This window comes from Triturus cristatus, chromosome 1_2, assembly GCF_964204655.1.
Source record: "Triturus cristatus chromosome 1_2, aTriCri1.1, whole genome shotgun sequence".
NCBI classification, from domain to species: domain Eukaryota; kingdom Metazoa; phylum Chordata; class Amphibia; order Caudata; family Salamandridae; genus Triturus; species Triturus cristatus.
Window position 1 is genome coordinate 206253495 of NC_140580.1, and position 26319 is coordinate 206279813.

General features: G+C 42.0%; 1 protein-coding gene across 2 annotated transcripts in view; it reads left to right on the forward strand.

The window, feature by feature from the left end:
• The window catches only part of CDH23 (cadherin related 23), a 1199511-nt gene that overhangs the window by 872067 nt on the left and 301125 nt on the right, over positions 1 to 26319 (forward strand). For both annotated transcript variants that reach the window (XM_085603466.1, XM_085603467.1), the window contains exons 29-30: positions 1375 to 1552; positions 20553 to 20764. In XM_085603466.1, coding sequence (XP_085459592.1) covers positions 1375 to 1552; positions 20553 to 20764 — 390 coding nt within the window. The remainder of the gene's footprint in view (positions 1 to 1374; positions 1553 to 20552; positions 20765 to 26319) is intronic.

The following is a 26319-nucleotide window of genomic DNA, read 5'->3' on the forward strand; positions in this document are numbered from 1 at the left end:
GAATAGGCAGGCCCTGAGTTACTGTTCTTTCCTCCTCCCTTCATGAAAGTCTCCTACATTTCTTAAATCCGAGAGATCCTTGCTCTTTCTAATTTTCCTGAATATGCATATTCCTGCTGTTCTAGAATATACTCCCAGACAACATCTACTTGCCTTATTAGTTAGGAATGACATTTCAGGATTTTAAAAAACCCATGTCATGCGTGGAATGTTTTAAAAAAGACATCACATTCAAGGAGCACATAATCACTTTTCCTGGCATTGAACATTTTAGAGAAATAAATCAAAAATACCTGCGCTGCTGAAAGAAGAAATAGTGCAATGCAAATGAAACAATACGATACAATATAAGACATATGACTCTCTAGTCATCATTGTAAGCTGCCCATTACTTTCCCACCCCTGTGAAATACATGTTTGTTGATGAATCGGAATAGCTGTTTGTTCATAATTACTGACCATCCCCCTCACTTTTCCCCAGATAAATGTAGGCAGGTCAGACCAGGGGAAATGTACTAGGGAAATGCCCAGCATTAACCTACACATGCGGGTTTTGGTGTGATAAGCACCAAACTCTGCATGTTATTTGAGTGAGAAAATCTCATGATAGTGGTTATCGGCCTCCTTAAAAATCACCCGCTGAGCCACTCACAATAAGGGACTATTTATTTGAATTCTTTGAAAAACGTGCACTGACATTCTTAGCCCACAAATACTGCCTGCAATGCCCTCAGTCTTCTAATTGCTTTTTAAATGTATACAATATTTGAAAAATATTCCGAAATTTTCCAAAAAGTATTTGTTCATTTTGAAGATCTGTTTAAAAAATATCGCAGTGAATTGTGGAAAGTTAAATTAAGTATTTTGAAACTTCAGTCCCTGGACGCATGTACTGGAAATGTTGCTTCTCTTGAACTTTTCTCCTCGAAATGAATTTTTTTTAATTGACTAGAATTTTTTTTTAGATTCTTCCCAGCCCTGCTAATGGTTAGCAAACTCAGCCTGATAAACATTTATAAAAACCTTGTCATATGTTTCACAGTAATCTTTGGGACATGTCGCAAGTCAACGTTCCTTAACCTGGATTCTTGTATGGGGGTCCACAGCTGTTTAGAATATTAAATCATATTAGCGGGTTAAGATTAATAAAGTATGTATACATTAAAAAGCAACATAGAAAAACTGAAAATGCTTTGTAACTGTGATGATATTCGAAACTGGAGGCTAAAAATGTAGGGCCCGATTCACAATAGGCCTCTGCACATGTGACCGAGGCCCCGCAGTCATTGTTGCTCCTTATAAGTTAGAACTCTAAATATGATTGTCAAATTAACATTTTATTATCCCCTGTGTTTTTACTGTTTTTTGCATCAGGTGCTGATCACAGTTCTGGATATTAATGACTACAGGCCTCAATTCTCCAGAAGCCAGTTCACTACAAGTGTCTTTGAGAACGAGCCTGCGGGGACATCTGTTATTGTAATGACAGCAGTGGACCTGGACGAGGGTGACAACGGTGTACTTACTTACGACATCCAGGGACCTGGCGTGGGTAAGCAACCCTTTTTTGCCAGTTGTGTGCCTAGAGGAAACTCATTTTCAACAAGGGGTAGAAGGTTTTTCTTTTAATGCTCATCTGCAAAAATTAAAAATGTTGTAATTTGTTTCAAAAGGAGACCTTTGCGCACAGCAAATATTTCTAGAAGTTGTTATTATCTGTAGAGACATCGTACCAGTTGACAACCATTTTGCTTGTCAACTGGTATCACGCTCCAGGGACTGCGTCAGCCGACAAACTGTTCCTCAGAGTAAGCATAGTTCAGGTTACTGTGGGAAGATGGGGGGGGGGGGGGGGGCTGAACCTGTGCCCCAGATCACATTCCCTAGAACCGATTCAGACTTTATGAGCTTCATGAGTGTAGAGCTGCTTCAGTCTCCATGGCACAGCCAACATGAACCCCACATCTGAGCATTCACACATATCTTTTAGCGGCTTGTGTAGAGAGTAAAATTGTGATGGTTGTTAATATTTACATTAATTTGCTGTATCTGGTGTACTGGCGACATGGAGGGGCAGGGGTGGGGGGGTGGATGATGGGGAGGTGGGGGGAACGATAAACAACTAAGAAAACATTTTTTTTTTTAAAAGGGGAAAAAAGAACTTACCTGCCGCAATCTGCTCTTCTGTTCTGTGTCCTCCCTGCAGCATTGGCTCCCAGACTCCCCTACGGCCAATCCTGACACTGCTCTCATGCTTGAAAGCAGCATCAGGATTAGCCTGAGCGCCCTGAATTTGTGCTCCCAGAGACACTGGGAGTCTGTGCTCTGCTCCTGCAAATCTACCATGCAAAATGTGTCAATATAGCTATCTATGGGGCGGGTGTGTGGGGACTTCAAGATACCCAATTTATCCAGAAGGTTGAAAACGCCTTTTTAAAGCTTCTTCTGGCGGTCTCAGGTAGCACTTCTATTTATAATTGTCACACTGAACTGGGTGTTTCATTCATCTCCGACATTATTAAAGTTCAGCCTGCTCTCCTATGGCACAGGATCTGGACCTCCCCTAGAACTGGACTCAACCGTGATATCATTAGCGATAGCATGAATCTGGATCAGGCCACCAATATTCCCTGGTTAAAATATATAAAAAAAACTTCATGTATGACCTTGGTTACACAGACTACTATAACTTTCCTGAATCCATAAATTCTGTCTCCAGAAAGGAGTTCAAAAGAATCTGTATGACACACCTGGAGGCATATAGATTCACTCTAGAAGCAAGCAAACCGTCAGTTCAATCGCACCAACTCATTTTAACCACCTACACTATACAGCCGTATATACAGTACACTTTATGTGGGTATGACAGATTCGTACTGACTTGTTTCAGATTTGGAGTTTTCATCGCATGATAAGCTTTCCTGACACAAACAACTGGTTGAATAAGTATGCAGTTGCCCAATGCGATAATCAGTCCCAGCAATCGTCGATTCACGTGGTTTTATTCTGTAAATTTTATAAAACGCAAAGAAGGAGGTGGATCATACCAATTTTAAGACTAGGGGGATGGACACAATGCAGATCAGCGTTCTTATTTTTGCAATTTTTAGATAATTAATGTTTTACTAACTCAATTGCTCGTTTTTTAAAAAGCACTGTGAAAGTTAGCAAAACTATTTCGATTTAAATTTCTTACGGGTATGTGTATTTGAAACTCTGCGATAAATTTTAATCCGTGAGGCATTGGTTTAATTGTGATTTCTGATATTAATTGAATTTTCTTTTAAAATATCTATGTGTGAGATGCTGTGTTTTTAACCTTTGTGTTTGCTTTTGTGATTTTACATGTATAAAATCAAATAAAGCTTGTTCTGATCTGATCTGACTGGGACGTGAGCCTTGGTCAAGTAGCAACCACAATCCTTGTCAGGTCGAGACACAAGCCAACCCTAAATTAAACTAAGCTCAACCTTCTGGTAGCTTGGCAGTGGCACAGAGCAGTCATGCTCAACTCGAAGGCAATGTATAAGGCATTTGTGCAACACTTCCAACAGTAATAACGTTTAAACACCATTCAAAAAGGATCCCACACCATGTTAGAAAAATAGTACTTATTTTAATAAATAAAACAATGGCAAAATGGCAAAAAATAATTAGTAGAACTGGAGATGTGCAATAAAAAAATGTTTTTAGTAAAAATAGGGCCAAGAAGCACAAAGAGCCAACTGTTGATATCTGGTCTTGCCAGACATGGACAAAGTCACAAGTTCAGCCTGACCGGGATGGAGTGTGAACTGATTACAGGGACCAGTTAGGCCTTCAGAACAAAGCACCCTAAATCCTGGTTTACAGAGTGTTGCGAGGATCTGCGTTGATGATGCGTTGCCCTGCCGAGGCCATGTGTCGGTTCTGAGATGCAACAATGCTGTGATGCAAGGTCCTCAATCGTCATCGAGGATCCCGTTGACAAGGCTTGCAACACGAAGTCTGGCGTCGAGGATGCGCTGTTTAGTCAGGCGATGCGTCGGTTCCGAAGAGCTGCAAGGCTGCGATGTGGACTCTGGCATCATCGGCAAGGCTGCCGTTGATGAGGGATACTGTGGCCTGCGCCGAGGATGCGTCTCACAGTGACGGTTCCGATGGGCTGCAGTAGCGATGTGGGTCTTTGCAACTGGTCCAATCTATGCAGCAGTTGAGATGTATCAGTTCTGCTTGGGGTTGCACTGTGTAACAGAGGAGATGCATTGGGAAACATCGTTTACAACGCGGGGATTACATTGCGATGCCATTACATCGCGGTTTTTACAACGCAAGTCGTTACAACGACTTGCGCTAGATGGCGCTCTAGGACAAGGAATAGTATAATTTACTATCCAACACCTTCCCTACTGAACGTAGACTGGAGTTGGAATAGTAAATTATACTACTCCTAAGTCCTATTCCTTGTCCTAGAGCGCCATCTAGCGCAAGTCGTTGTAACGACTTGCGTTGTCAAAACCGCGATGTAGTGTACCGCGATGTAAATGTATGCGTTGTAACGTCATACATCCGATGCATTGGTTATGCTGGATTGACAGAGGGTGGCAGAGCACCTTAAACCCACTTCCAAGAATCCAGGACTGGGAGTGGCACCATTGGCAGGGTAGACTTACAGATGGCAGATCCAGGTGCAAGGCTGTTGGAAGTCTGTTGTGTCCCTGATGTTTCAGATCAGGAGGCCAGCCATCTAGCCTTTGGAGTCACAATGGATTCTGGATTCAAGAGATGCAGGTCCAGGCCTTCTCACCGAGGCAAGAGGGGAGCAGGCCAGCATAGCAGGGCAACAGATCCTTCACAGCAGCAGTACAGCAAAATGGCAGTCCATTCAGCAGCACAGCAGTCCTTCTTACTGGCAGAGTATCCACAGGTCCGGAAGTGTACTGAAGTAGTGGTGTCTGAGGTCTACTATTTATACTGAGTTGTGCCTTTAAATTGGGTATAAGCTTCTAGAGGCCAGTCTTTGTAGTGAACAGGTGCCCTGCCTTTCCGGGCCCTGGCTCCAGACTAACTACAGGGGGCATGCAGCCCTTTGTGTGGAGACAGGACAAACAAAGTTTTAAGATGCTTGATGGCGTTGTTTGAGCGTGCTACCCTGGAACGTGCTCCGTCCGTGCGCATGAATATATGTGTAGAAGATGGAGCCTTGTCCGGTCCCCCAAGCCCAGGATGCCCAGACGGAAAAAGTTAATTGACCGTCAACAAAGTTCTGATGAAATCTTCCTTGTTTAATCTTGTTTAATCCATTTGTAGTCCATTTTAATTCATACATTTTTAATGCTTGCTCTTTTCAACAATAAGTTCCAAGGTGCTGGTCAGGCTTTACTTAAAAAATTATGGAGATTCACTGTTCTTCATGACTCATAGTTGGAAATGTTAAACCCAGTGCATTTCGGTCAAACTGCCCTTCCTCAGATGTCACTGTGATACAAAAAATCACATGAGAACTGACAACTCCCAGCACAGTATCAAACATACTCAATCAAATCAATCAAATCAATTTCTTCTTTATTCGGATACAATCTGATCCATAAAAGTACAACATCACTATCGATATACATATAATACTCATTCCTCACTCGAGCAAAAACAGTAAAAAGATAAAAACATAAGATGAATTTAAAAACAATTTAAAAATGGGAGTGGGTTAGACTGATAATTCGTGCAAAAATCAACATTCTTTAGTGTGCAAAAATACAAAATGTAAACTTTAGAGCACTGTGTAAAATAAGCAGCTAATAGACTTCCAACAATATAAATAACGATTTTATCATTGAGTGCTAAAAGAGGCCCTATATATACTAATGTTGATAAGTTACAAAATAGGCGATAATGTATATTGGATAGACAATAAAATAGATTCTCAATGTTGCTATGCAAAGATGGCAGACACATAAACATGATTATAATGCAAATAATCAATTTATAACAACCATTTATGGGCAAAGTAAACATTTCTTGGCTAGCCAATAAAGTTTTCCCTATGTTTTTTACATATGATGGCATTTTTTTTCAAGGGGTAAGCATGGAGGCTCGTGATTTGACAGCTGCTGATAAAAAGGAGCCAACACGATAAATCATATCCTCACTGCCCAGTTGCAGTATTTCTTCGTATGCAGGGATGTGATTAATTATCCCATTTGCCTTGAAATAGGGGATAAGATATTGTTTAGTATACTTTACATAAAATCTGCAGGAAAACAGAAAGTGTGGTAGGGTTTGTTTGCAGCCATCACCACATGGACAAACTGTCTCCTCCAGATTTTTATTAAAGCCAATGGGGAAACATAGCAGATATTTTACACTGTTATCCCTAAGGCGAAAGAGCAAACGCCTATTCCATCTCCCAGTGTTTTTTCTTAGGTACTCTTGTGGTTTGGAATGGTTGGTGCCTACTATCCTCGGGATGGACAAGTATCTAATAATAGATGGTTTGCTCGACTCAGCCTTTGCTCTGTCTGTACGATATAAATCGTAAAGTGCATCCCTGGCTGATCTTAGGCTAATGTTTTCGGCAGCAGAGGGAAGAGAAAAGCTATGTTCTAAGTCATGGGTACTCACAAACTTTCTCTCGGGGGCCAAATTTACAGTGTGGTTTCTGGCTGAGGGCCGCATCGGTGGGGGCGGGGTCAGTGGGGGAGGGGGCGGGGCTAGAGCAAAAAAAAAACTATGACCATGAGGTTGAACACAGGCCACTGCAGCAGACGCCTTCATCTACTGAGCCACCAGACCCGGTATGCACATCTATCTATCTATCTATCTATCTATCTATCTATCTATCTATCTATCTATCTATCTATCTATCTATCTATCTATCTATCTATCTATCTATCTATCTATCTCTCTGTCTCCCGCCCTATCTATCTATCTATCTATCTATCTATCTATCTATCTATCTATCTATCTATCTATCTATCTATCTATCTATCTCTCACTCTGTCTCCCGCCCTCTCTATCTATCTATCTATCTATCTATCTATCTATCTATCTATCTATCTATCTATCTATCTATCTATCTATCTATCTATCTATCTATCTATCTATCTATCTATCTATCTATCTATCTCTCACTCTGTCTCCCGCCCTCTCTATCTATCTATCTATCTATCTATCTATCTATCTATCTATCTATCTATCTATCTATCTATCTATCTATCTATCTATCTATCTATCTATCTATCTATCTATCTATCTATCTCTCACTCTGTCTCCCGCCCTCTCTATCTATCTATCTATCTATCTATCTATCTATCTATCTATCTATCTATCTATCTATCTATCTATCTATCTATCTATCTATCTATCTATCTATCTATCTATCTCTCACTCTGTCTCCCGCCCTCTCTATCTATCTATCTATCTATCTATCTATCTATCTATCTATCTATCTATCTATCTATCTATCTATCTATCTATCTATCTATCTATCTATCTATCTATCTATCTATCTATCTATCTATCTATCTCTCACTCTGTCTCCCGCCCTCTCTATCTATCTATCTATCTATCTATCTATCTATCTATCTATCTATCTATCTATCTATCTATCTATCTATCTATCTATCTATCTATCTATCTATCTATCTATCTATCTATCTATCTCTCACTCTGTCTATCTCTCACTCTGTCTCCCGCCCTCCCTATCTATCTATCTATCTATCTATCTATCTATCTATCTATCTATCTATCTATCTATCTATCTATCTATCTATCTATCTATCTATCTATCTATCTATCTATCTATCTATCTATCTATCTATCTATCTCTCACTCTGTCTCCCGCCCTCCCTATCTATCTATCTATCTATCTATCTATCTATCTATCTATCTATCTATCTATCTATCTATCTATCTATCTATCTATCTATCTATCTATCTATCTCTCACTCTGTCTCCCGCCCTCTCTATCTATCTATCTATCTATCTATCTCTCACTCTGTCTCCCTCCCTCCCTCCTCCGTTCTCCCTCCGTCTCCCTCCTTCTCCCTCCCTACCTCCCCCTCCCTCTGTCTCCCTCTCTGTCTCCCTGTCTTCCCCCCTCTCCCTGTCTTCCTCCTCTCCCTGTCTTCCTCCTCTCCCTCTCTCTCCCTCCCTCTTCCTCCCTGTTGCACTCTGTCTTCCTCCCGCTGTCACCTCACCCCCTGCTCTCACTCCCTGCTGCCCTCCATCACCTCACCCTGCTGTCCTCTGTCACCTCAACCCGCGCTGAGACGGCTTCCAGGGAACGCACACGGCCGCCGCACCCAAGTACTTCACAGGTCTTTTAAAGACCATTCACTTGTTAATGAGACTTTGTTGTATTTCACCTCTTCTTAGCGCCCCTGCATCTCCACTCAATCAGAGGGGAGATGCAGGGGCGCTAAGAAGAGGTGAAATACAACAAAGCCTCATTAACAAGTAAATGGCCTTTAAAAGAATCGCCGGCCTCACAGCTCCGCGCTGCTGTAACCGGCGGTGTTCGCTGACAAGCACAGGGCACAGGCACTGTCTGCAAGGTTCGCGGGCCGCCAAGGAAGGCTTGCCGGGCCGCCAACGGCCCGCGGGCCGTACTATGAGTACCCGTGTTCTAAGTGTATACTGGCTAAACTTTTATAAACAGCATTGAGCCAAGGTATGTTTTTACCCCTATCACATCTCAGGCAATCTGTTATAATCCGTTGAGTTAAAATGGCAGCAGGATTGCGCCATATCTTCAGCCAGAATAATGCAGGGCGAGATTTAATAAAGTCTTCTACGTAATGTAGGTTCAATTCTTTGTGGCATAAGAAAGTTGGAGATGACATTTGTGCCCCAAGTAGCCTTCTGCAGAATCTGTTTTCTTCGGATTGTATCCCACTACAGTCCACGAACCCCCAAACCTCGGAGCCATAGGTCGCAGTAGGCAAGCACTGGGTTCTGTAGTTCTGCAGTAATGGGGTAACTATGTCTGCCTTTTTAGGTTGTCGCAGACTGATTATGGAATTAATTGTAATGCCTAGTTTATTTCTGCCTCTTGCAACGTGTGATTTCCATGAACCTGTGTCGGAAAAGACTAGGCCAAGGTAGGGGAAAGTGCTCGTGCTTTTTAAAAGGTCGGTTCCGATCCTTATGTTCTTTGTGTTGTATTTTTTGGGTCCACATGACATTATAAATGATTTATTAAAGTTAGTGCGTAGTCCCAACTCTTCCATAAAAGAGACGAAACCAGAGATTAAAATACGTAATGTTTTGGGTGTGCGGCCCATAAGGACCGCATCGTCTGCATATAAGAGTGCAGGATACATTTGACCATTGATTTTTGGTATGTCACTAGTTAGTTTAACCAGGGAGTTATTCAATTCATTAATATAAAGAATAAAAAGCAGAGGGGCCAGGACACACCCTTGTCGGACCCCTCTGCCAATTGCAATATCCCTAGAAACCTCCCCTTCATTGTTGATCCTCACACGTGCCTTCAAGTCTTTGTGCAAATGTGCCAAAAAGTGTACAAGTGCATCGTCCAACCCATAGTTTAAAAGAATCTCCCATAGACGTGAACGGTTAACAAAATCGAACGCTGAAGTTAGGTCCATAAAACCCAAGTATAAGGGTACTTTTTTTGCTACTGTATATTTCCCCAATATAAGGTTCAGGTTTAAACACTGTTCAACTGTGCCAACACGGCTCCTAAAGCCCAGTTGGCAACAGTTTAAAATTTGTTCCTCCTCTGCCCAGATCCTGATTTTATTAAAAACGACCCGGCCCAAGATCTTTAGGGTGTTATCGATCAAGGATATTGGGCGATAGCAACAGGGGTCGGATCTATCCCCTTTCTTGAAGATGGGTACTATTATACTTGTCGCCCAGGTTGCTGGGATGGAGCTATTGATCAAATTATTAAAAACATTACATAGAAGAGGGGCCCAGAGGTCAGGTTCAGATTTAATAAGATCTATTGACAGGCCATCTGGGCCTGGCGCTTTATTCCCTGCGCTTTCATGTATGGCGTCTTCAACTTCAGATAATAATATGATAAAATTGGTGGGTGATGGAAAACTGTCAGTGCTTGGTGTGTCAGCAAGATAGATTTTTGAGAAGTGGTCCTCCCATACATTGCTCGATATATTACATCCTATGGGGGTAATATTTGATCCAGTGGATCTAAGTGCTTTCACCTCTCTCCAAAACCCCGTTGTGTCTTTGAGAGCTGCTGCACAGGCAAGAGAGTCCCACCGTTCCATTAACACTGCCTCTGCACGTGTTTTAGTTGCGTTCTTATAACGCTCTCTCAAATGCTTCACTAATGCCGTATCCCTAGGTTCAACTTTTAATGCTTCACGTAAGGACCTATTTGCCCTTGAGCAGGTGCCATCAAACCATCTAGGGTTCTTATCTTGGATCTTAACTGGTTTCGAAATTTCTGATTTTATTCCGGCACACAGCATAGTAAAGGCCTGGATGATGTCAGTACCAGGACGGGTGCTAGACAGACACATCTCTATAAGTGGACGGTGGGATTTAATAATACGGGCCAGTAAAGCGTTATTATCTATCCCTCTCCAGATCAATTTCAACTTGTCGGTAGATGCTGTCAGATCTTTTGCCCCTATTTCTAGACATTTCCTGGATTTTATTAAAAATCTAAAAGTAGTTAAAATTGGGTTATGGTCACTATAAATGGTGCCTAAAACTTCAGCCTTCGCTAAAAAATTTTCGAGGGAAGCAGAGATAAAAATATAATCGATGGTGGATGAGCAACCACGACCTCTATAAGTAGGCAATGGGGGATTGCCTGAGTCGTGACCAGCTTTAGCCATTACATCGATTAAGCCGTGAATGGATAAATAGTTGTACAATTCTTCCCCTCTCTTGCAGGGGATTTTTCCGGCAATACTTATGGCAGATGTATCTATGCTATTATATAGGTGGGCGTTAAAATCTCCCCCCAGGCAAATGCCATCTAATTTACCATATTTTTCTTCATGCACTAGATTGTCGATAAATTCAAATAACCTGATAAAATGTTTGTTAGGTAATGTTATAAAATCGTTATTATAAAAATTTATCAAACAAACCGTGATTCCATACGTATAAATCAGAGCCTGAATATTATCGCTGTCAGTCTCTATAGGTTTTATACTATTGCCTTCGGTGATTTTTATCCATGTGGATAAACCCCCGCTTGGTCTACCGGAGTCGGGGATCGGTGCTAGTTTGTTATAACAGACAAATCCTTCGAGCAATAGACCACTAGTGCACCAAGTTTCTTGGAACATCAGGATGTTAAATCGACTAACCATATTGACCCATTCATCTGAAGTCAGTTTAGCTTTCAAGCCTGCAATGTTCCAGCTCAGTATATTCAGGTTTTGTTCATGGAATTTACAGGGGATGGTCACGGGGGGAGCGGCAAATGCAGCTCCTACCTGCCGCGATCCCTGAGAGTTATCAGTGATAGTACATTCAGCTATAACAGAATTCTCGTACAAATGGCTCGATTGTGATTTTTCAGTCAAAGTAGAACTATGTACAAGTCAATCCTGGTTCTCCAGGTCAGAAAAGGTGCTAAACCTGTTAAATAACTGGGGTGCCAGATTAGTATCATTGTGTAACCTTGCTCGTGGTCTGTAAAAGAAGCCTAGTGGTACCAGAATAATATTTGTAGAACTAGAGAATGGATCAAATGGGGCATTCAGCAACCATTTTGCCAATGAGGGAAGCCTTAGGGATACGATTATACAATCGCCTGGAATGTGTTTGGTGGAGGGACCCACCCAGGCTACCCTACGGACCATTAAGATATCATTTGCGATCTCCCACCCCACGCTCTTGTGTTTACACAACCAGTCCAGACATTTATTTTTTAAATCGTCCCAGGTTTCTGTCTGGTTGTGTCTAAGGGGGGGTACGCCAGCTAATATTATTACGTAGGGACAGGCTTCTGGTGGCAACTGAAGAGTAACTTCCGTGCTTTTAATAACCTGGGGAAAAGTAGGTCTGTTAGTGGTGTCAGGTTGTTTTGCAAGGCCTGGCGTGGGTGTTACAATTGGTGCGATAGGAGAGAGTACCGAGTTAGTAGGGGGGTTGTTCAGGGTATGTGCCTTTTTTGGTGGCAACGAACTAGGCACAGAACTAATCATAGGGATTGTTGATGGTCTATTTGAAATAACCCCCCCAGTACATTCTTTATACACACCAGTTGGTCCAGGCAAGACACTATTACCGGTACCCTCTGTGGTTCTTTTGTAGAGAGCATCCAGGTCTTTTAATAGCTTTTCACCTCTGGTTTGTTCTATCGTCATGATCCCTTTTCTTTTTGTTTCCTCATTTTTATGATACTTTCCAGTCTATCAAGTCTTTTAAAGATAGTATTAAACTGGTTTACCATTAGGTCCTTCAATCGGTCAAACATACTGCTGGTATAGCATAAAACTACAATTATGTCATCTAACCTCCACCACTGGATTCAGTGAAAGAATTGCCACTAATCAAAATAAAATTAAAATAAACATACATAATTTGCATGACATCAACCACATGAACGTGAAACTTCTCATCAAATTAAATGTTGTGCCTTCATATTTACACCAAACACTAAGTAAACGCGCTCTATGCTAAAAACCGTCACCAAAATTAAATGCGTTACATGCATAACAATACCGCTGTGTCCACTCACAGCCCATAACACAGAACGTTATAAACTACTAGCTAAACAAAGCCTAAAATGCTGAATTTACCTGCGACAATACAACAGTTTAAATTAGATGAATAGAATTAGGCAGCTGATTTAAATTCTTGGCAACTGTCATGGAAAGGGTGCTAAGGCAGTCTGTTCCGTTACACGAACAGTAGTTCTGCCACAGTTTTTTCTTTAAAAAGAACAATAACTTTTTAGAATATTTTTGCAAATTGCATTGGAATATCAGTTAATGATTTTTGCGAAAATTATCTAAACACACATCACGAATACCTGAACACATATCAGTTGTGACTTACAATTATTTATTGTTAAATAAGAATATTCAATATTGCATGAAAAAACAAGTGCTACACACATTGATATCTAGCGTGGGGTGTGAGACAAAAACTATAAAAATGTGCATACATCACAACAAATGTATCTAAATCCTATTTTTTTTTTATACAACATTTAAGAACGAGGTGCAAAACAAAAATATATTCTCTCACAGCGACCCAAAATTTTCCTTTTTAACACTTAATAATGGGCACAGTGGATTTTACTACTCTTAGTAGAGCGTCGACGTTTCGACCCTAGTTGATCTGTGCTAGTCTTGAGCATCAAGAAGTGGGTCTTCTTCAGGACTAAACAAAATAAATGATGTGTAGCCTTTTTCGAATGGCTCCAAAGGAATCCAACCGTATATTCAATTAAAGAGCTCTGATGTCGCTCTTAAAATGAGAATCAATCACTCCTGGCGGTGCTCACCCTATGAGTTGATTAGCATATCAGTAAATTTTTAATGTCCAGCCAATTATGTGAATTCACGGAGACATATGTATCTCCGTGAGTGGCTCATTCAAGTTTAGGGAGGGAGTTTCTGTTCCAATATGCTGAGTCGAGTCCTGGAATTTGCTCCCGTGGGCACTTGAGCGGCTAGCCAGTAGCTTCGCCGTCGGGTTTTCCTATTTGCCCTGCGGCAAAGATCAGAGTCCCGGATTTCCTTCCCGTGGGCTCTCTAATCGGCTCGCTCTCAGCGTCGCCTTGCAGCGTCCTCTCCCAAGACAGTCTGTTCAGCGCCCTTTTTGATTGCCCGAGGAAAGGATGAATCGCGTCACCTTGAATACACTAATATACATGAAAGTGTACAAGTGTGTCCTTTTGGAGGATAATAGCTAGGATGATAAACTCACATATGACAAAAAAAAACCTCCTCTGTCAAGCTTTGGGACCCTTCATTGAAGATGGAGGTAGGGTAAACATCGTTTACCGCGAAACCGGAACACTGCATGCCATTACAATGCGGTTGTTACAACGACCGCGTTGTTACAACGCATGGCAATACTCCCCAAGTCAGAACAACGACTTGCTCTAGGGGTCAGAAGATGTTGGATTTAACATCCAAGACCTTCCCTACTGTTGCACAGAGTGGAGTTGAAATAGTAAATTATACTATTCCAACATCCAGCACCTCCCCTAGAGCAAGTCCTTATTGCGACTTGCGGAGTAATGGCATGCGTTGTTATAACGCGGTCGTTGTAATGACCGCGTTTTAATGGCATGGGTAAAAAAAGCATGCGAGGTAACGTGGCATATCCTGGAGATAGCATTGATGATAACTTCATGGCAGAAAACTCCTCCTATGGTTAGGAAGCAGAAAAGAGCAAAGCAGATTCAAAATGGAGCCAAGGAAAATCCAAGAAGAAAGATCTAACCTGAATAGGAAAACATAAAAGGCAAAAGCATTGGCAAATGCAACAGGTGTTTGCCAATGTGATTAATAATATATATTTGTTTCCAAATTTGATGTGAAAAATATGGACTTTTTGTAAACTTCTTTTGGAGTCTGGCATTTTTGTTTTTGGGTGTAGACAAGGATAGGTCGAATGGGTGGCATCAACCTTAAAATTGTAGCAAAACAAAGGAAGTGTTGGTCAAAATGGAGAATGTTCCTCTGAAATAGGGAGAGTTGGCAGGTGTGGAAGTAAAGACTGTTTCTTCCTGGGTGACATAATTTGCAGTGTTTGGGCTTTATGGTATCCTTGTGTGGGGATTTTATTGTAAAACAGCAGAACCCCTTTTCCATGTCAGCACTGAGTCTGCAGGGCCTTGTCATCAGGCCATATGCCTGTTTATGGGAGAAGCTCCACACCCGGACTGGGCCCGGGTATCTGATGCCCACAGTCCAGCACCTGTTGATAAATGCGGAGGACCCCTGCGAGTTGAAAGGCCCGAATTGACCTGTCTCTTTTGAGAGAGAATGCTGTCACTTGGTGGCAGGCCTTGGGTTAGAGGGATCCCATCAGATGCTGCAGTGCCGCTTGTGATCTCCTCAAAACACATTCCCCAAACCCAAGAAGGAGGTGAGAAGGATCCAGGGCACCACTACGGACAGGCAAGGTCCAAGCTAGTTAATGGGGCTTTAAGGGGAAACAGAGGCCCGGACTGGGATTTGAAGTGCTGAATTCCGGATCACAGTTCACCAAAACAACCAATCGACTCGACTTTAAACATGCTGTCGACACTGGATCAAAAATACCGGAGAGCTTCAAAGTGCAAGCAAAGAATGGCATTGCAAACCCACTACAGTTATCTTTCAATTTATTATAAAATAAAAAGGTTATTTGGGGATATCCAGGGCACGGATGGAAATGTTGGCGAGTTCTAATCTTTTAACATCCTTTGACGTTTATTCAATAATGCCTTACATATCTTCTCCTTTGAAAGGCTTCTTTTCCTCTCTATGAATTACTCCAATACTCATTGAAGCAAAAAAATACTTTTTAAAATCTCATCGATTTAAGCCTCTGTTAATTTTTTCTTTCATTTCTCGGAATCTAGCGAACAATGTTATAATAATAATACTAAAATATTCCAAATATAGCATTGTGCAAATTTAAGGCTATGTTTTGTGTGCCATAAATTGTTCTGTGATGGTCCGAATGTTCATATTGTGGTTTTGTTGATCTTGCCACGTCAGCATTTGGGGAATGGAAACAATGGGCAGTCTTTTGAAAGGGTGACCCCAAACTAAAAGCAAAGGGGTTGCATCACGTTCTGTCTCATTTTACTGTCATAAATACATTTCTGCCAAGGCCCTAGTTATACCACGACTGCAGTACCCAGCTAAAGATGTCTCAAGGAACATAACTAAAAGGAGCAGAGGCTGTGGGAGGGCAAAAAAGAAGCAGGGCAGTCGCTCTGAACGAGTTCACACAAAGTTCAAAGATACAGTGAAGACAGTTAGTATGAAAGAAATAATAGAGAGCCAGAGCAGAACATGGTTTAGACAAAGGGGATTCCAAAATAACACAAAGCCAAAAAAAAGTGGCAGATTAAGATCGCTGTAGAAAAACATAGAGAGCGTGCGCTGGCCGAAAAGTAGAGATCAGACCAAAGGATGACATGCCATTTGAACAAACAGGACAAACACAAATAAATCAACATTTACACTAAAATAAAGAAACACCGATATTTTTTAACAGCATTAAACATGTATGTGTAACAGCACCCATAGATTAAGCACCCTTCCTATGTCCTGGTTTTGAACGTTGGGCAGACACTACTACGAAATCTTTAATAAGGGCCATCACTCCTTCTGTTTGAGTCTACTTTTTTCCGATGCTTCACAGGTCTAACCGCTAGAGGGGCAGGCTGCTAAAGAGTATGCATCTCAAGGCGGCCATGAATGTATGTATCCTGATAGCGCTACTTGTGTTTCCTTTGATTTCGCTTAATTCTACTGCTGACTTATTTTTCAAATCGAAACCCGGGATGCGGTAAGCTACAACAGCAACTTTAATGCAATTTACACTCACTATATATTATATTATTTTGAAGAGGCTCAACTGAAACACAGATGAACAATCTAAAACTTCTGCGTTAAAAAAATACAAACTCATATCAAATGCCTGAAATGTTTATGGGGTCGTTTCCAGCACCTGGGCACGGGCTAAGAAATCAGTGATAAACTCATGTGTTGATAAGACTTGGATAGGTGTATGCCACCTCCGCAATAAGAAATAACAGACACAAGCATGTTAATATTTTTGTTAAAAAGTCAGTGCATACTGACAGCACACCAGCCATTATCTACAACTGTACAGCAGAGCTAATTTTAGTGCAGGGTTAAAGTTCATTGGAGGGGGGGCGTGAGAAGGGGCTACACAGCAGACCTTTGTGAAACTGGAAGCAGAGAGCTTGTTTGCATCCTAGAATTACTCTCCTCCCACAGCTGCAAGCGCTGGCCTATGATGCGAGGCTCCCACTGGCTTGCGGTGGTTCACATGTTGCTCCGTTTGTAAACAAAACGGAGCAATAGAGTGGGTCCCTGCTTGGGCCCCTGGGGGTCTGGTGAGTATGTGTTGCCCCAGGGAGACTGGTGATTGCCGTTGCAATGGGAGCAAAGCAGGCAGAACTGTGATCACGATATTTCTCCTGAGACCAGTACAGCACACTGAGCCCACTGCACTCGGGCAGTGCTGTTGCTTCAAAGCAAGGATGTAAATATTTTAGTGACAGCAGGGGCGCTAACAGCTTTAAAGAAGTTTCACCACAGTGCATGAAAGCAGTACTTTGTCCTCAGGACACTGATAAGTGCAAACACACGAGGAACAGTAGGAAATATTATGCTGCAGCCAATAGAAACTGAGAAAAAGTAAGGGGCAAGCACAGGAACCAATGAAAAGTAAGGGGGTGTACTGTAAGCCCCTTTTAAGATTTATATTGTATACAATAGATTTCACAAGCACAGCGCAAGTGCATTGCAAGCAAAACTTAAAAATGAATGGCTAATGGGCGATAAGAGCAACAAAAAATCACTCCACAAATGCATTGCAATTGCCATTGATTTTCCAAACGCTGCTTTATATAATCTTGAATCAGACTCTGACATAACATGAAGAAAGACTTCAATATCTTGTTTCGGAAGCTCCAGTCAACTTCCAGTAGACTGAATACTATCCTAGAAATGGCAATTTAAAAACTGAGGGCATATGTACAAGAACTGCCTCTAACTACCCTTAGCGTTAGTTAGCAGCAGTTTTCTTAACGCGGCCTATCACCAAAAACTATCGCCCTGTTAGTGATTTATTTACAATACGTCTCTCCATGGTGATACTAACAGCTAGCCGCAGTGAAAACTGCAGCTAACACTAGCATCAAGGCTATAAAAAGTTTGACGTTAGCAAGAAAAAAGTGACGAAAGGCCCATTAGCGGTAAAAAACTCACATTAGTCACCCCCAAAAATAGCCTATAAGTCCAACTCCAATGAAAAATGGGGAATAAAACCAATGGAATTCAGAATGGAGCAGCAGAGATCAACAACGCCCCCAAGCCCCCAAACAGCCAGGATGACAAGCCAAAGTTCCAGGGTAAGAGGAAATGCAGATCCAGGGCTACAGTTATAAAATGAGGTGCATCGCTGGGAAAAAACAGTGATGCATCACTTCTCATAGCGCCCTCCTTGCAACACCATGGCAGCCAAAACCTTGAAAGCAGGTACAGTCCCCGGGGCACGGAGGCCTCGTTGAGCCTGCGTCTGTGACACGGAGAGGGAGGCAGAGGTGCTGTGGAGTTGCTGGGCCATGGCGGTGGAAATTGAAGCATTGGCGATCACCTTTACCTGTTGGTGAAATCTGTCAAGTCACATGGAGACACGTTGTTGACCTGTGTGAGAAGATCGCTTGGCGCACCTTGGAGCTGTGAACAGTAAAGGCGCTCCTGTGCACTAACGTAGGGAGGTCTACATCACATACCAATCAGCACCACTACACCGGGGTGCACAAAGGAGATTACCAATGGCGGGCCGCACCTCTCTGCATCACAGGCCAGAGGATGTTGCGCTGGCCGGACGCTGTGGAGGGTGATGCCCCTGAGCTGCACCAAACTTTTGTGGTTGGAGTGCTGCAACTTTATGCCTAAGGGGGCCCTGTTGCATCACCTGCATCAGGAGGATCCCCAGCGGAGTTGGCGGCGACTGCTGTACCCAGGCTTGTGCAATCCCACCTGGCTGAGGCTCCTGCTGGCTGAGTCACAGATTTGGAGAGAGTGCAGCACATTGAGCCCCGGCGTCAATGTCCAGGTGAGGAGGAGGTGGGGCACGTAGCGGAGGAAGCCCGGGGCGAGTCAGGCCCAGGCCTAGCTCCATGCCCTGAGCAATCCCTGTGCTGCAGCTGACCTACATCACCGAGGGCACCGCACAAGACATCGGCCATTGGTGGCAGTGGGTGCCAGGGGCACGGGCCGGTTCTGGCCAAGGCCCTTGGGTATGCATCTTGATCTGCCACTACTCACTGGGAGACACAGAATCTGGTCACTACTGTTAGATCGGAAGAGTCAACCGGGTGGAGCTGCCTTTCCTTGCCCCCTGTTAGTTTGCTTTTGGGTGTACGGGGGACTAACCCTTAGTGGATTTCCTCTCCTCACATCGCACAATATTAGTTGACTGCAGACAAGCATCTGAGTTGGTGTGTTCTAAGATTACCCAACTCAACGCATATCCATTAAGGCAACTATTCAGATAACCCACTTTTATTGTATTTAATCTGTGCAAGGGCAAAGCAAAATGCAACATGGGAGAACCCAACAGCAGTCATAGTTGAACGGGATCCCCAGAAATACATGTGGTATTAGAAGAAATAGTAGGATGCATGTACACTGCAATCTTAAAGTCTGCCTTAGCACCAAATTCTCAAGGCGCAATTGTTGTAGCTATCAGGTCCTGAGCAGGATCCATAGCAAAACAGAACCTATGAAGTTAGTGGTGTCTCAATATGTCAACAGTTGGATGCTGAAAAGGTCAGTTTAGTGCCTTTCTAGGTTGCCCATGAAAAGTGGGACTCCTGCCAGTTGCCAAGGTACCACCCTGTACTCAATAGTATACATCAAAGGTGACAAGTGTCTCTTTTAGAGGGTCACAACTAGGAGGGAAACCCACAAGGGAGAAAACCCTACTTTGGAAGTCTTTTTGAGTCTCAGCACTCATTACAGGTGTATGCAAATGCTCTGGGAGAAATAGAATGGTATTCCTAATTAGCCTCATCTGGTGGAAGAAAGCAGAGATCACTGTGTTCACTTGCTCTTTGAGCTGAAGCTTCTTCTCAAATGGGTTAATTTTTTTTTCATCTTGGAAATTCCCGAGGGAGAGAGACCAATCCAGAATGCCTAAAAGACAAGATCCGCAAGTTTTCTAGGGCACAAATGATGGCCTCGGTTTAAAAAATAATAATACCTCATTGCATCTACAAAAATCAGTGTCCCTCTACACTATAGAATGTGCCACACTTGACAACAGCACACCTTCCTGCTCCACCCAACACAACATCATGCTGTATTTCACTATATCATCACTACATAATATTGTGTATATCTTTACAGTCATGAGAACACATATTACCACTTGGTACAACACCGTACTCATGATACCAAAATTCCATTTCACACCTCATCTGATAACACACTCTGCATGCTTCCATCCCACACCTCTCTTCATTATATAGACCATATTACACCACAGACCAAAACCACAGACCATCATACCATGTCATATTTTCCCTTACCACACCACAGCAACCTTCCCACCATACTGCACCACATTACTCTACACCTCACCTGACTAAACCCAGCAAAAATGTACCTGAAAATACAAGGGCACATCACACCACTCAACATTCCATTCCATGCATTATCGGATGGGGAGATGCCTTGGCCAGGAAAATACGAGGGAATACTTGCCGCACTACAACATTTTCTTTTAGGGACTTTAAAGTTGGCAATGTTTTTATTTACTGTAACATTGCAGGTAATGTGCAGGTGGAGTTGACTATGCTTTTCATGGAATATGTTAAATAAACACATGTATTTTTAAATCCCCTACAGAGGCGTTCAGAATTGATCAAAACTCAGGGCTGATCACGTCTGGGAGGCTCTTGCAGTCATTTGAGAGATTCAATTTAACAGTTGTGGCAACGGACAAAGGAAGACCCCCACTTTGGGGAACCACCATGCTTCGGGTGGAAGTCATTGATGTCAATGATAATCGACCTTTCTTTGTGAGACCACCAAATGGCACCATTCTCCACATCAAAGAGGTAAACCCCATTGTGACGCAGTCATATTGTGACCTAATAAGGTATCGCCAATAATACTTATTTGAGATCTGGAAAGAATATATTGATGAGATTACATTTATACCTTTGACATATGGTTATTCACAGAGGGCAAACAGTGATTAGATCTATACTGGTTGCATTGTTTGGATGAAATTAGTGCCAAGTTGGTACAACTTTCTTTGTCTGCATCAAATAACTATGTTTCAGAATTCCAGAATTTGAATTTACTGTATAATTAACCGTTGTTTACTGTTGACTTGCAACTTATGTTGACATCTGTGAAATAAATAATTTATAAATGTGTACATATGACGTATACCAGATGTTAAAAAGCTGGAATTATTAGCAGTTTGTAATGTAGAGGCCCAAATATATTTACCAGCAAGGTAAATTCAGGCATTAATTATTCCATAGTTAATAAATTGACAGGGGAAAAAAAAAGTGACAGGTGGAGTAGCTGAATAAATATCACAGCCCTGGCTAGGTGTTGCAGGTAGCATTCCAGTTCATGTTTGTGCTCTGTACCACTACAGTTAGTACACAACCATATGCAAGGTAGTCTAGAAACTGTTCCAACAGGAACAGGCCGGTACAAACTACTAGGACATGTCTCGTCGGAATGGGACGACAAGCAACCACAGACTGGTTTCTGCACAGCTACACTGCTGGGCTTTCTCAGTTCTTCCATTCTAATAAATCATCACTTTGCTCACTGCACAGCTATTGTTCCAATCATATGCAAATCCCTTTGGCTCTGCTGTTTTAGGAGCTGTTCAGTTTACACTGCAAGGCCAGCTGCACGTCACTGATGAGACCCAATAAAACAGAAACTATTCTGGGATTGCCTAATTTCCTTTTTAGAGTAGAAGTGGCATGTAGCAGTTTGGGCCAGATTGTTCATTTTGTGGTGGGTGAAGGTTGATTTTCACCTTGTTGGGACCTTTCTGTAATGGCATAGACTCGTTACAAATCGTTAAACTTAAGTGCAGCCCTGAGGTTCAGATTATTACTTCTGCCCACACTATGAACCCTGTTCCTGTACCTTCAGAATCAACTGTGCTTGGCATTTGGCCATGAGCAGCAGGCGCTTTGTGAAGGACATGGTCTTCAGCCAAGTCATACATTGAGCACCCCAGAATCTGCTGTGCAGGGAGCCCTGGACACATGCCCCACCCGGCACCTATGCTTGCCCCATTGAATAACTAAATGGTGGTCAGGGTCGGGAATCATTCATCTGACTGAGTGAGCCCTGCAGCTATTTCTTATTTCTTTTTAAGGGCAGGATTTGCTCTTCTGTAACCTCCCCACATTCCCCTTGAGGTTGAGGAATGCCTCTATTGCTTCTTGTCTCCACCTTTTTTCAGAGGCAAAGGATCCTCGGGTAGCTGTGTATCCCTTGCATTCCATAATATCAGCCAAGATAAACTGTTTCAGCCACAGTGAACCAATCAAATCACGTGTGCCCTCATTCATTGAGGTTTGAATATTTATTTTACATGTCCATTGTCAGATTTTTCTCAGATGCAAATTTGCTGATAATTTGCAAAGTAGCTCTCCAAGTACACAAAAGTTAACCCTTCAAAGCCCACAATCACCTTATTGTAATATTGTTATCTCAAAAATTACTGAAAGAGTTTACATTAAACCACAAAGTGGGCCATTCAGAATAAAGTTCTATCACCATGCTAAGTTTGCTGTAATTTTATTACGTACGATTTGTTGTAGAAACGAGCACAAATTCCTATGGAACATAAAATGGGAAACGCTACTTTTAGATAATCCCAAATAAAGTTTTGCCCCTTAATCAATCTGCATGAAATTTAAAAAGAAAAGCCCGAGCTGGATGCATCCAGTGATTTGTAAATTCATGCAGATTCATTGAAGTGCCTTAAAGTTATTAGCAAATCAAAACATCCATTTCTGTTGACAGCTGGAACTTAGCGATAACTATCTTTGAATGTGTCAGGAAGCAGAAAACAGAACCTGTCCAAAACGTATATACTCAGGCCTAACACATAGGTCTCTGGTTAAACAAAAGACTAAACTGGAACAGAGCGGAAACAGATAGATAACATAACACACCACACCAAGAGGTAAGATACAAAAATATATATCTCTTATTTATTTTATTTTTGATCATACGAATCTTTTCAATATTTTCAAATTTTTTAAACACAGATAGGTCAATAAAAAACATATACGTTCACAAATCGATCAGAAAGAACACATATGTATGAAGATACATGCATTGTTCAATAACCCACAAGTGAATGTCAATCATACTTACACACATTCATTCCCAACAACAATCGAAACAACAATTCAGGTCAAGGTGTCAAAAGAACTATCCAGTGGTGCTCAAATAGATGGTGTAACTACTGTATCATCAAGATGGACATAGGTGATACTATGGGCAACGGAAGGTCGATGATTCAAGCGCCAACGCGCGTTTCGGTATAGGACCCACGGGGGGCCCCACCTTCATCAGGGCGTAGACCAAAAGGGTAGTTGGGGACATGAGCAGTGCCTAGAATCAATCAAATAAATAAACATAAACAACAAAACCAAATTTACATAGTCACACATATACCAATCACTTAGATACACTTTTATATCACAGCAGAATATATATATATTTCTATCTGTCCGAGTCAGTTCCAGTAAACAAAGGATAAGGAAAGATAAAAATTAACAAGGTCCAAAACAGTACCAAGGTAGCAAGAACAAGGGCACACCCCTGAGAAAAGAGTTCCATTGTAGAATAAACAAGCATATTGCACACCAAAGATGAAGCAGGAAAGAGAAATATGTCTCTGATGTTAGATTCAGTCAACAACATAGGTATGAAAAGGAAGCATGTACAACGCCACCACCAATATTTCAAATCCCAGTCTTAGATTCAGTCAACAACATAGGTATGAAAAGGAAGCATGTACAACGCCACCACCAATATTACAAATCCCAGTGCACATCATGCATATGTGAAAGAAGTAAACATAATATATCTGTGGTTGTACGTACTTGGAGCTAAAATTAACCCACGGGCTCAACGTCAAAGTGGGCAGTTTCAATGTGATATTGAAATACAGGGTACTCGCTATGTCTCAGCGGTACAATCCCGGCATATTCGCAAAAAGATTCACCGCCCAATCGATTCAGGGGGCAGCTATTCAATATTTCTTAGGGGAAAACATATATATATAGTTTATAACAAAGGAAAAGGCAGGAAAGATCAACATAGACCAACTTGTCCATAGGGTCAGAGTCCCTGGGGGTGAACATGGATTCTCTATTAAAATATCGAGCTCGTTTGAAGGAGTCTTTGATCAGTTTCTGTGGGTATCCCCGGTCAAGAAATTTAGATTTGAGGATGTCCGCTTGCACAAGAAAATCTTTCATATGGGAGCAGTTCCTCCGCACACAGAGGAATTGGCTAAAAGGGATGCTGTCCCTTTGGCACCTGGGGTGGTAGCTACCGTATTGGATAGCTGTTATCCTGAACATCATTAGGCGCTTCTGAACCCCCGGCGTTCTTTTAGGCACTGCACGACTGTGATTGATAGGTATGTTGCTGACTGCCCAACAATCTTCTTTGCATAACTATCCTAGATGTCATGTGGTCCTATGACCCAGTGTGAACCTATGTTGATCTTTCCTGCCTTTACCTTCGTTATAAACTATATATATATGTTTTCCCCTAAGAAATATTGAATAGCTGCCCCCTGAATCGATTGAGCGGTGAATCTTTTTGCGAATATGCCGGGATTGTACCGCTGAGACATAGCGAGTACCCTGTATTTCAATATCACATTGAAACTGCCCACTTTGACGTTGAGCCCGTGGGTTAATTTTAGCTCCAAGTACGTACAACCACAGATATATTATGTTTACTTCTTTCACATATGCATGATCTGCACTGGGATTTGTAATATTGGTGGTGGCGTTGTACATGCTTCCTTTTCATACCTATGTTGTTGACTGAATCTAACACTGGGATTTGTAATATTGGTGGTGGCGTTGTACATGCTTCCTTTTCATACCTATGTTGTTGAGTGAATCTAACATCAGAGACATATTTCTCTTTCCTGCTTCATCTTTGGTGTGCAATATGCTTGTTTATTCTACAATGGAACTCTTTTCTCAGGGGTGTGCCCTTGTTCTTGCTACCTTGGTACTGTTTTGGACCTTGTTAATTTTTATCTTTCCTTATCCTTTGTTTACTGGAACTGACTCGGACAGATAGAAATATATATATATTCTGCTGTGATATAAAAGTGTATCTAAGTGATTGGTATATGTGTGACTATGTAAATTTGGTTTTGTTGTTTATGTTTATTTATTTGATTGATTCTAGGCACTGCTCATGTCCCCAACTACCCTTTTGGTCTACGCCCTGATGAAGGTGGGGCCCCCCCGTGGGTCCTATACCGAAACGCGCGTTGGCGCTTGAATCATCGACCTTCCGTTGCCCATAGTATCACCTATGTCCATCTTGATGATACAGTAGTTACACCATCTATTTGAGCACCACTGGATAGTTCTTTTGACACCTTGACCTGAATTGTTGTTTCGATTGTTGTTTGGAATGAATGTGTGTAAGTATGATTGACATTCACTTGTGGGACATTGAACAATGCATGTATCTTCATACATATGTGTTCTTTCTGATCGATTTGTGAACGTTTTTTATTGACCTATCTGTGTTTAAAAAAATTGAAAATATTGAAAAGATTCGTATGATCAAAAATAAAATAAATAAGAGATACATATTTTTGTATCTAACCTCTTGGTGTGGTGTGTTATGTTATCTATCTGTTTCCGCTCTGTTCCAGTTTAGTCTTTTGTTTAACCAGAGACCTATGTGTTAGGCCTGAGTATATACGTTTTGGACAGGTTCTGTTTTCTGCTTTCTGAAGTGTTTTCTACCCCGCTTGTACCTGCCCTCTATTGATATTTAGGGGTCCCCTTCTCGTAATTGGTTATCTTTGAATGTGTAACACACACACACACACACACAGATATAGATGTGTGTGTTTATTTATATATAATATATATGTTTGAGTGTTGCTAGAAGTATAGATTGATTAATTGTTTGTTTCACACAATAGAGATTTAGGGGGTGATTACGAAGTCGGGCAGACGTACACAGAAACAGGACCGACTGACCTCCGGTCGGCAGTCCCGACCGGCTAATCACGATGCATATACTCCCATTCCTCTATGGGAGCTCATGTTACGGCCGTAAAACAACCCTAACACAAGCTCTCTTAGAAGAATGGGAGTCTGTGTTCATCCCTGCACAGTACGGTAGGTACCTCAGGGTGCCTCACACATGGTGCAGGGATGAACAGGGGAGCATGGTGCCCCCTCAGCCCCCAACCAGAGGCCAAAGAGGCAAGGGGCTAGGGCCCACATATGCACCCTCCGACAGGCTTTTCATGTCTGAAAGCCTGACATGTAAACCCTGCCGGAGATCGAGCATCATAATTCCAAGGGCGGAAAGGCCACCCTTTGTCATCGTAATTGGCCCCTAA